The sequence below is a fragment of the Eumetopias jubatus genome, unplaced genomic scaffold, assembly GCF_037043125.1.
Source record: "Eumetopias jubatus isolate StellerSeaLion01/CBP00866 unplaced genomic scaffold, mEumJub1_p1.0 scaffold_16, whole genome shotgun sequence".
NCBI classification, from domain to species: Eukaryota; Metazoa; Chordata; class Mammalia; order Carnivora; family Otariidae; genus Eumetopias; species Eumetopias jubatus.
Window position 1 is genome coordinate 18,915,998 of NW_028274822.1, and position 12,615 is coordinate 18,928,612.

A 12,615-nucleotide genomic window follows, 5' to 3' on the forward strand; every position below is an offset into this window, starting at 1 on the left:
TTAATCTTGGCAGTTAATTTAGAAATAACAAAAAGCAGTGTGTAGGCCACTCTTTTGGGGTTTTGGGAATAGCTGTTAAGAGTTGGGTTTTGTGATCAAATTCTAGCACTGTACTTCATTGTTCTTGACTGAAATGAGGAATTGTAGGGCTTAAATGAATTTAAGGGTTTTGTAAATTGTATAACATATGGTAAATGCTCAATGAATGCTAGCCATTTTGTGTTATTAATAGGACCAATTATGATTATGCCTGCCCTAATTAAAATATAATTAATCTAGACATTACCTACTTTAAAGTTGTGCCCTGTGGAAAAACAGACTTTTTTAAAATATCTCTTCAGAAAGCACATACATTTTCCTTACTATTTATCAGCAATGTGTTTACACGTTATTGCCCAGGGCAGAGCACTAAATACTTTAGCAAATAGTGAAGAGTGGCAAGTTCGTGAAGTAAAATGTATTTATATTATGACTGTAAACAAAATCTTACTTAGGAACCTAACTTGGTGCTTTCAAAGAAAGCTTGGATTGGATTGGATTGGATTGGATTGGATTGGATTGGATTAGGAGTTAACTCTTCTGTTGTGGCTCTGCCGTTGACTAGAGTGTCTGATCTTGGGCAAGTCATTTTAACTTTTCTGGTCTTCAGTTCTTATCCAATAATTGTGTTAGATTAGGTCAGTTTTAAAGTTTTAGTTTTGTGGGTTTGATTCTTTATGTATTGCAGAAAGCTGGAGAGTTGTCTGCTGTGTTTTTCTCAAAAAGCATAAGTCGGAATCCTTCTTACATATCCATTTTACATATTGGATTTAATAGGCAACCTTTCTGTCAAAGAGAGGTTCACAGATAGAAGAACTTGTTTTCTTTTTTAAAACCTCAGGACTAGATGATCTGTGGTCACTTTTACAAGTTCAGAGGCTCTGTGACTGTATATTATTTAAGGGCTGTGAATCAAGGGTTGCACAAGAGAAAAAAGTGTGATCCTGAAATTCAGGCATATTTGGGGCATAATATTTTAAAGATTTATTTATTTATTTGTTTGAGGAGCTGGGAGAGGGGCAGAGGAAGAGGGAGAGAGACTCAGGCAGACTCTGCGCTGAGCGTGGAGCCCAACACAGGGCTCGAGGCTCAACCGCATGACCGTGAGATCAGGACCTGAGCTGAAATCAAGAGTTGGACTCTTTTTTTTTTTTTTTTTAAGATTTTATTTATTTATTTGACAGAGAGAGACACAGTGAGAGAGGGAACACGAGCAGGGGGAGTGGGAGAGGGAGAAGCAGGCTTCCCACTGAGCAGGGAGCCCACTGTGGGGCTCCATCTCAGGACCCTGGGATCATGACCTGAGCCGAAGGCAGACGCTTAACGACTGAGCCACCCAGGCGTCCCAAGAGTTGGACTCTTAACTGACTGTGCCACCCAGATCCCTGGGGCATAATATTTTTAAATATGAGAAAGGTGCTAGAGAATCTAGTTCCTTCTCATTTTGTATGGAGAAATCAGGTGACTTGCTCATGAGCTCAGCTAATAATGGAAATTTAAATTTATTCTTAAATACTAATGTTAAGCTCTTAAATACTAATGTTAAGCAGGCAAACATCTTAAAATAACTAATCAATTCATTTGAATGGTTATAGTGTGAAAGTATGCTGCTGTATTTATTTCTGCTTCTTTATTCTAGGACTTATTTTGATTTTTGACTAAAGTTACAACCTGTGATGGCTAACTAAAATTAAACAGGATCTAGATAAGGTTAAAGTTTGAAAGGGAACAGTTATCTTAGTACAGTTATTTTAGCTACAAGAAATTTTTTTTTTTAACACTGATTAGCTCATACATGGCTGGTGAATAGAGTGATGATCTCAGTCTGATGTGGAAGTTGTGTTGGTTCGTATTCTGTTTTTCCTAGATAGTGAGGAACAGAAATAGAAATAGATTCTTTAGCAGAAAGAAGCAAACCCCTCAGTGATACAGGCAAGCTCCCTTCCACGTTTGTTTTGAGAGAGTTACTCCAGTTTAACAGGAGCACTTGCTCCGTAGAGGGCTTCATGGTCAGTACGGAACTTCCTCCCACAGACCCGTGGCTCAGTTGTCATATTACCTTAAACGGCACTTCCATTGTTTTTATTCATTTTAAACATTCCCTGAGGTAGCCTCTAGTCTGAGCCACCTGCCCGACTGTCCGAGTATTTCCTGAGTACGTTACTGTTTTGTCTTAGGGATGTTTTTACTAAGTTGTATAGGTTTAAACGGTTTGTCTCAGTCTGATTTTTCCCATAAGTCTTTTTTTGAATGCATACTTTTGCAGAAGGGAGATTTTTTTTCAGGAGTGAATGTGTTGTGGTGTAGCATAAATAGCTGTGCTTCATTTGGGACACCTGTTTAAATGCGGTTAATGTTAAATTCTCTGGTCTCAAGTTATTTAATATTTTAAAATAAAGGTACCTGTTCATCCTAAAAAAAAAAAAAAGGATACAGAAGTATGAATAATTTAAGTCTTCCCTAAACTCTCTTCCTTTTCCAGTCCTACTTTACAGAAGTAATTAACTGATTATTGTGTGACACACCTAACGTGTGTTTATATCCACATCTTTATAATGTAGTCATAGAGGATTTTATTATGAGACTTAGTTTTCTTTTAAACAGTACAAATTTACAAATTATCCTTATCCCCTGGTATGAATGTGTCATAACATTTTAAACTATTTTTCTGTTGCTGCCATTTAGATTGTTTCTAGTTTTTACCGTTATAAACATTGAATTGAACTTTGTTATACGTATTGTGAAAATGAGTGTTAGGTAGGATACATGTATGCAAATGAGATTGTTGAATCTTGGGTTGTGTTCATTTAAAATTGACAGATCATGATTAATGGCCCTTCAGAAAGGATATAACAGTTGGTACTCCCATCAATAATGTTTAAGACTTACTGATAACTCAGAGTATTTTGGTAAACTAAACTTAGGCTTAGTGACTCTAAATGTTTGTTTCATATTGGTCTCAGGACCTATTTGAGGATTGTTAGATCCAAAAATCTACTTTCAGAAGCACCAAGTTTAATATTAAAGAACTTAATTGCTTATTTTCTTAGCTTTTTTGGGGTGAGGCTTAAGGTTGGCATGGGATGAATATACTGATGAAAATTTTAAGACCGGAGAGATAATCGCAGCTTGAGGATGAACATTTGTGAGTTTGAATATCTTGTACTTCAGAATTTGCTTTTCCTTGTGCTCCTCTCTGCTATTGCCAAGGTTTTTCTCTAAATTTTTATTGAGATACAACATAATACACAATTATAAATGTATAGCTTAATTAATTTTCATAAACTGAACACACATGCCCATGTAATGAGCTTCTGGACAAATATAACATAACTAGCTTTTTGATATCTCTCATGACCCCATCATGTCTTTAACTCTCAGAAAGGTAACCTTTGTTTATAGTACCATTGATTTGTTTTGCCTGTATTTGAGCTGTGCATAGATGGAATCATATAATGTACTACTTTTCTCAGTATTATTTGTGAGGTTAATCAATGTTTTTGCATGACGCTTGACAGCGATCATTTTCATTGTTGTATAGTATTCCACAGTAGGAGTAACTGCAATTAATTTACTCATTCTGTGTTGATAGAATTTGAGTAGTCTCCACTTTTGGTTATTAGAAATATTACTACTACCAATATTTTTTCAAATGCCCTAAGGCAAACCTGTGTAGACATTTCTGTTGTTCATATACTTCAGACATGCTCATGAGGTAGGCATAGGTCTTTGTGTAGCAGATGCTGCCAGTTTCTTTTCTTTACCCCTACAGTGGTTATACTCCTAAAGTTTGCACAGTCACTAACAATTCAGTTGCTCCACATTCTTGGTAATACTTTGTTCTTTTTTGTTTTAGCTATTTTGGTGGGAGTAGTTTTAATTTGCATTTCCCTGGCTTCCTTAGTGACTAATGAAGTGTGAGGTATCTTTTCATATTTATTGACTGTTAGGATAACCTCATTTGTCATGTGCCAGTTTTAGGAGTTTACCCATTTTCCTTTTGGGTGTCAGTCTTGTTCTTACTGATTTGTAGGAATTCTTTACATATTAACAGTTTAAGCCTTTCGATATATTTTACAGATGTGTGTGTGTGTGTGTGTGTGTGTGTGTGTGTGTGTGTGTATTTTACCACTCTGTGGGGTCTTTTCACTCTCTAAATGGTATCTCGATGAACAAAAGGTCTTAATATTTTCCAGTTATCAAGTATATTCCAGTATATCAATTATTTCCTCTTTTCTTTGGTGTTTTTTGTGTTTTAAGAAATCTTTGCTTACTCCAAAGTTCTGAAAGTATCCTTTGTATTTTTTCTTAAAACTGTTACTGTTTCACCTTTAGATTTAGATCTGTAATCCATGTGGAATTGGTTGTGTGTATGGTGTGAGGTATAGGGGCCAAGACTCATGTATCTTCCCATGTGAATATCCTGTTGACACAGCACTGCTTATTGAAAAGACCCACCCTTTCCCCACTGCACTGCTGTGTCAGATGCTTGATAAATCAGGTTGCTCTGTGTAGGATGGGTTTGTTTCTGGACCTGTTCTTTTACCTTGGTCAGTTTGTTTATCCTTGTACCAATACTGTACACTCTTAATTTATAAAGCTTTGTGATTGTTCTTGATATTCAGTAATTAATTTTCTCAGCCTTGAACCTCAAAATGGCTTGGGTTATCTTAGGTATTTCCCTGTAAACTTTAGAATTTAAACTTGTTAACTTCTGCAAGAATACCTACTGGGATTTTAACATTTACTCTAAAGATCAAATTTAGGAGAATTGACATCTTGACACTGTTGAGTTTTCTAGTTTATAAGCATAGTATATTCCTCCTTTTATCTCCATCTTTAATTTTTCTCAGTGAGAACAAAGCCAGAAGACTTAACATCATTAGACTTTAAAACTTAATACAAATCTGTAGTCATTAAGACAATGTGGTATTGATGCAAGTATATCTAAATAATCTAGTGGGAAAGACTAGAAAGACTGAAGCTAGGATGATCAGATTTTATTTAATTTCATATTTTAATTAACAAATTCTTTAGAGTATAAATTAATACAGTTTTTGGTGGGTTTTTAGTTTGTTTGTTTTTCTTTTTGTTTTTTTTTACCAAGCATGTATTTTACCTTTCTTACAGGTGTGGACCGTGTTTAAGGATTGCCCCAGCATTCAGTTCTATGAGTAATAAGTATCCACAGGCAGTTTTCTTGGAAGTTGATGTACATCAGTGTCAGGTAAGGGAAAGGAGTGCTTTAAAAAAAAAATTTACATTGGTTTGAAATTCAACATTGTTATCATCCTTCGTTTGTTTCTCTCTTTATGCACATAGTACTTCTTTGAAGATGGGAAAATGTTATATGGACATGAATTACCACAAATGTCATTGTGGCTGCATTAGTTAAAAAGGGTAGTTCAGTATTAATTGCTTCTGGGTTTGTTGATATTAATATCTTTCTGAGGTAAAACTAATAAGCTGTTCAACTAAATCAGTCACCTGGAAGTCCTTTTTTTTAACCTTTTTTTTTGTTTATCTTTTGCAAATAGAGAATATTATCTTTTACTGCTGAGGCATTGTTTGATTTGAAAGCCATGGCAGAGAATTCTTGGTTATAGTTTGATTTGAATTGATCAATTTGTAATATTAGCTTCAAAGCTGCATACTCAGCAGAAACTTGAAAGTGTTAATCACTGTCGGTTGAGCCACAGTGTTGTGGGGAGATTGCCCTAATTACTTAGTGGAATGACTCTGTGACAATTCTGTGTTTGCATATGTGGAAATATGGAGGAGGAGTTAATGGGAAAAATTTTTGAAGGTTCCTTCCAGCACTAAAAATGTAGTCTTTAGTTCTGATTAAGGAATAGCTGTGTACCTCCTCTTTTTGGTGAGGTTTTGTCTTCGATACATTCTGAGTGTGAAAAGAATTTTTAAATGTTATAATAGTTTGTAGTGAGTAGTTTGGGGTTTGGTTTAAACCCATAATATTGCTTAGTACGTCTGTCACATACTACTGGGCTCCCATCACTGGTCCTTATTTTAGTATTCCTGTCTCCACTCGGGAGCTTTGTTGTCCAGTATGGTAGCCACTAGCAGCATGTTGTTATTGCACACTTGAAATGTGGCAAATCCAAATTGAGGAGTGCTGTAAGTGTAGAATACACATAGGATTTTGAAGGCTTAGTATGAAAAAAATGTAAAATATGTCATTTATGTTCTACACTGTGTTAAAAGTGCAAATGTTGGATTCACTAAAACATAGCATTAAAATTGACTTCAGTTGTTTCTCTGTACTTTTTTATTGTGGATATCGGCAACTTAAAATTATATATATACACCACATTTATGTCTTATATTTCTTTTGGACAGTACTGTTCTAAAATGTCAGTCATATTTTTTGTCTTTTGTTTTTTAATTTTTGAGTTTCAGAGAAGACTTCGCTATGTAAACTTTATGGTTTTTTTTTCTTTAAACAATGTAGTGGTACCTTTTTATAGTATTTGAATATGCAAGATGACACGTTTGCTTTAACTGTTTCCTTTATACTTATGAAAAGTTTAAGTCATGAGTCAGTGGTTAAGTAGCTAATTTCCACTCAGTACTTAGTTTCATAATAATTGTGGAGTGGAGCAGAATTTTAAAAGGTAAATGTTGCAATGTATTTGTTGGGAGGCCAGAAATCATTTCTATGAGTAGAGTTGAGTGAGGTTGTTACTTCGTTTTCATGGAGAGATGAGCTACTGTTTTTCAGATCTGTACTTTTTCCTAGTAGCAGTGGTTTGTGTTGACGTATTAATACCCTTTTGGGCTTCCCCATTTAAGAAACAGCATGTACTTACGAAAGTGCTAGCTGGTGGTATAAAGCTTAATTTCTGTATTGGAAGCTAATTGTTCTACTGGTGGGTGAAGTGTTTAACACTAAAATTGATAAAAATGCATGTTCTTCATTGGGAATTTAAAGATAATGTAGTTGTGCCCTCAGTAGTAGGCCTTTTTCTTAAATAACAATTGGGAATAAGTTATTTTATGTGGTTTCTGTTCATGCTTGTGATATTTAAGTTCTACAGAGAGGTAGAATGAATATTCAGAGTGGTTTAAGATGAATTTTAATTCATTAACAGCATCTAACTTGCCAATTCTAGGGGACAGCTGCCACCAACAATATATCAGCAACACCTACATTTCTGTTTTTTCGAAACAAAGTGAGAATTGATCAATATCAAGGAGCAGATGCTGTTGGATTAGAAGAAAAAATCAAGCAGCACTTAGAAAATGACCCTGGAAGCAATGAGGACACAGATATTCCAAAAGGCTATGTAGGTAGACTTAAGAGTGAAATCGTTATATATCTTTTCTCATTATTTCGTTAAAATGAAATTGACTGTTACCTTTTGCTAGTTAAGAATACTTTCAAATAAGATCTTTAAAAGTAATTTCATTAGCTGATTATTGGGTTTCTGCTTCTGTTGTATGTATAATAATCTTAAGCCTTCATCAAAAACAATTTTTCCTAAATAATTCTTTTTGCCACTTGTTTTTTTTAAACCCGCTTTCTGAATTGTCTTAATAGCCAGTTTTAAACATTTAATCATTTTTAATGTATATATATTTTTATATATACATTTAATTTTCACTTTATTACATATAATGAATATTTTCTTTATATGTAATTTTAAAATTATACATATATACTTTTTCCCCAAAAAATGTGAAGAAATGTATATTGGAAAAATTTTTCAGGTTTTGACAATTGTGTAAAATGACATGGAAATTTTAATGTGTGATCTTTATATGCTGGACTCCCTTTCCTGCCACTTCCTATAGTTTTCTCTCTCTTTTTTAATGTATTCCCTATTTTCTGGCACCTCTTTTTTTCTGCTAAAAAAAAAAATCTAATTTTGTTTTAGGGTCATATGTGACTTTGCTATTGGATAGGTTTTTCTGAGTTTTAAGAGTAAGTTATTATTCAAATAATAACTTGAGGACTTAGGAACTTAAAAGTGTTTGAGAATTACATAATACAAATAATTATAATTCAGTATCTTTATCATTTAAGAGCTGTTCAGAAAGGACCAAAATTCAGAAGTAGCACTTCATGGTAACTGACTCATTTATGCAAATTGGTTAATCCTGCATACCAAAACATATATTTGTATATATCTTTCCTATTTTTTTGTTATAAAGTTAATGGTAATTGCAGATCAAAAATGAACATTTTAAAAAATAATTGTTATCTTAAGTTAAAGCTGGTATATGAAAGAATATATATCAACTACAGTAAAGCAGATTGATGTCATGGGCTACATGTTCTTTCTGTAAAGTCCCTTAAATTCATGCTGAATAAGGAGACTCTCTAGTCAGATGAATACAAGAGATTCTTTTTGTGTGTGGGGAGTTGAGTGTTGTGTCTTCAAAAAGTGTCTTTAACAAGTGGTACTAGCATTAATTAATTTAGGGAGGCACAATTAGTATCTATTTAAAACAGAACTGTTATGTGATAATTTGAAATTGTAATATCCAGTTAGAAAGTATGAACATGTTGTGTAAGTCAGGATTGTGACACCTTTTGGAAAATTTTGGAAATTATTTGACTTGTAAACTGTTGTGTTTACATCTTTGTATTTTTTCCTTTATTAACTAAGGGTTTTTGCATGAAAAGTTCTTATGAGCGCGACAGTCCTGCTGCTTAGCTAGAGGAATACTTCTTTACACATCAGCTAAGTGTGATTATCAGTGTTTTGTCCTCAGGTAGGAAATAAGCAGGAAAAAATGGAAGTTTTAGGAAATAAAAATAATTTAGTTTTCATGCAAATGTTATGAATACAGTGTGAAAGGCTATTAAAAACATTTTCATTTTTTCCATCAGGTGTCAATCAAGACATTAAGTTTTGAACTATATGTCTGCAAGGTTCTTAAATATTTTAAGAATTGGTAATGTGTTTCTAAGAATGTCATCATTCTCACAACACAAATAGAAACTTAACGGGAGTAAGTGAATGAATGAAAGCCTGTATCTTAAGTAGATTTTTTAAGTATTAGCATTGCAGAAATGTATTGACAATTTTATTTATTTATTTTATTTTTATTGTTATGTTAATCACCATACATTACATCATTAGTTTTTGATGTAGTGTTCCATGATTCATTGTTTGTGCATAACACCCAGTGCTCTACGCAGAATGTGCCCTCTTTAATACCCAACACCAGGCTAACCCACCCGCTTCCCCTCTAGAACCCTCAGTTTGATTTTCAGAGTCCATCATCTCTCATGGTTCGTCTCCCCCTCCGACTTACTGCCCTTCATTCTTCCCCTCCTGCTATCTTCTTTTTTTTCTTAACATATATTGCATTATTTGTTTCAGAAGTACAGATCTGTGATTCAACAGTCTTGCACAATTCACAGCGCTCACCATAGCACATACCCTCCCCAGTGTCTATCACCCAGCCACCCCCTCCCTCCCACCCCCCACCACTCCAGCAACCCTCATTTTGTTTCCTGAGATTAAGAATTCCTCATAGCAGTGAGGTCATATGATACATGTCTTTCTCTGATTGACTTATTTCACTCAGCATAACACCCTCCAGTTCCATCCACGTCTTTGTGAATGGTTCCTTTTGATGGCTGCATTGTATTGACAATTTTAAAACAAAATTTTGGTTTTAAAGACTTTCAGTGTTGTTTTAACACTAAGAGGCTATACAGTTACTGATTCTGTACATCCTAGTTTTGGAACTCCTGATTTGATTGAAGCCAGAGTAAGAGAGAGACACATATCTCTTTTAGAGTTTGAAATATTGCAATAAGTGTAGATTTGATACTCAATAAGAATCATAATAGTTCTTATTCAGAAGTAAGACATTGTTTTTGTGAATATAATGACTTTTAGTTTTTAAAGTGTTAATTGAAACATTGGGAAAGTTTAAAACATTCTCTTTTTTCTCTCCCATATTTGCTAAGAGTACCTAGTACGGCCTTAAGTGGCAATGAGAGGGCCATCAATATCAAGTCCTCCTCTCCCCCAGAAGTTTGAGTTCTGGGCACTCTGGAATTGAAGTTGGATTTGCATACGTTCTAAATCTTGAGGCCTATATGTATATTTTAGTATTCTGACCCCTGAACTGTAGATTTTGGTCTACAAATTTTGTCATCATTCATCAAAATGAAATGAAACCTTAAGTGACCCTAATTTGTGTAGTAAGATCTTCCGTTAACCCAAACTAGAAGCCTGGAAAAGTTTTTCTAACTTGCTGTGTGTCTTGTTTTAGATTTTCCCCCTCTAAAAAAGAAATGTGAAATTTATTAAACAAAACACAGTTGACAAGAGTAGTAGTATAGTAAACACATATACCATTCACCTGTGTTCATCAGTTGTGAATATTTTGCTATTTTTGCTTTCTTGATATATATTTATCCACTTTTACCTTCTACAGAATCATTTAAAAGTAAACTGTAGACATCATGATGGTTCATTTCTAAATATTTTATTAGCCTGTAGCTTCTAGGAGCAAGAACATTCATTTACATAACCACGATATCATTATCATGCCTAAGAAATTTAACGATGGTACAGCATCTCTAATACTTAAAGACTACGTTCACATTTTCTTAATTATCGTCAGAATACTCTTTTTTTTTTTTTAAGATTTTGTTTATTTGAGAGAGAGAGAGAGAGCACAAGCCGAGGGAGGGGCAGAGGGAGAGGGAGAAGCAGACTCCTGGCTGAGCAGGGAGCCTGATGTGGGACTCAATCCCTGAGCTTAACCGACTGAGCCACCCAGGCACCCCTCCAGAATACTCTTTATAGCTAATTTTCCCCCATCTAGGATCAAGTCAAGGATCATGCATTACATTTAAGTCGTTTCTCTTTGGTGTTCTGGAAACTTCTGGGGTTTTTGTTGTTGTTGTTTTTTTAATTCATTACTGCCTTTTTTTGGAAGCTTAAACTGGCACCAGTCTAATATAGTAGTCACTAGGTACATGTGGCTATTAGGCATTTGTTACATGACTAGTGCACCTGAGGAACTGAATTTTAAATTTTATCTACTTTTAATTAATTTAATTTTAAATTGCCACATGTGGCTAGTGGCTATCTTATTGTACAGCGCAGGTTGAGACCATCTGTCTTATAGACTGTCCCACAATCTGGATTTGTCTGATTGTTTTCTCATTATTCTTTTGTCATTATTGGCAAGTTGATTACTAGGTAGTGATACTTATTTCCAATTGCATATTTCTAGAATATGTCAGTTTGTAGTTAGGTATTAATGCCAATTTATATAATGCCAATTTGTCCTCAGTGTTGTATAACAAAGCACTTTATGAAACTGTTTGTGATACTTGTTTTGTGTGCCCCACAATAAATAAATATTAAAACAACTTTAATATTAAGTCATCTATTTAGTTTATTTTTCATCATTAAGATATTACAAGTATGACTGCAATGTTGTCTTCATCTTCATGCTTGGGTCTTAATCCTTGATATAATATTGAAGAGGCATCTTGGTAGGATGGAAGACGTAAGTGTTTAAAAGATTTTGTCAAAACTACCCTTTCAAGGCAAATGTTCTTGAAGTTTAGAGTAATTCTGTAATAGTAGAACTTAGCTTTGTAGTGCCACTACAACTCTTTACCCCCCAACACCCCCCCTGCTGTTTTTAAATGGGCTACAGTGTGTTACTCTGATTAATATCTAGTGCAATGTAACATTTAATATAATTCAAAATAACATTTTGGCTTTGAAAGCATTTAGGCCACTCCATGAATAATTAAGGGGCTATTCTTCTAATGGATTATCATCATACTGATGATAATGATTTGACATGTAATTATTTGACATTAAAGTTTTCTTTAGAATGATATACACTCTTTCAGAATGATATACACATGTATTAATATACTCTGTAAATATATATAATACTCTTTGTGATAGGTGAATATACAACTGATAGTCTATAGTACTTGGTAAACTTAAAAGTAGTCCTTGTTCTGGATGAAATGGATACTTTTCTAGAGAAAGAGTTTATCAGAATCAACTCCATTATAAGCAGAACTCCAGAATAGACCAGTCACCATAGAGGAAATAGAGAAAATAGTTAGAGACCTCTACCATAAGGGTTAAGATGACTTCATAGGGAAATTCTACCAAATCTTTAAAGATCAGGTAGTCTGGTGTTACTCCAAATGCTTAACACCATATACAATTTTTTTTTTTTTAAGATTTTATTTATTTATTTGACAGAGACACAGCGAGAGAGGGAACAGAAGCAGCGGGAGTAGGAGAGGGAGAAGCAGGCTTCCTGCTGAGCAGGGAGCCCAATGCGGGGCTCGATCCCAGGACCCTGGGATCATGACCTGAGCTGAAGGCAGACACTTAACGACTGAGCCACTCAGGCCCCCACCATATACAATTTTTTTTGAAGTAAATATGACATTGAACCCAGAATCTGGCAAAGTTTGCACCAAAAAAAAAAAAAAGCTACTGACCAGTTCCAATTAGGAACACTTGTAAAGCTCATAAAATATTAGTAAACAAAATCCAGCGATCTGGAGGAGAAAGGTTATGATCTCCTAATATGCAGAAAAGGCAT

General features: G+C 34.4%; 1 protein-coding gene across 1 annotated transcript in view; it reads left to right on the top strand.

Moving 5' to 3' along the window:
• Positions 1 to 12,615, top strand: part of TXNL1 (thioredoxin like 1) — a 32,445-nt gene that overhangs the window by 5,325 nt on the left and 14,505 nt on the right. Inside the window, exons 2-3 of the mRNA XM_028102972.2 lie at positions 5,170 to 5,266; positions 7,170 to 7,343. Of these exons, the coding sequence (XP_027958773.1) occupies positions 5,170 to 5,266; positions 7,170 to 7,343 (271 nt within the window). The remainder of the gene's footprint in view (positions 1 to 5,169; positions 5,267 to 7,169; positions 7,344 to 12,615) is intronic.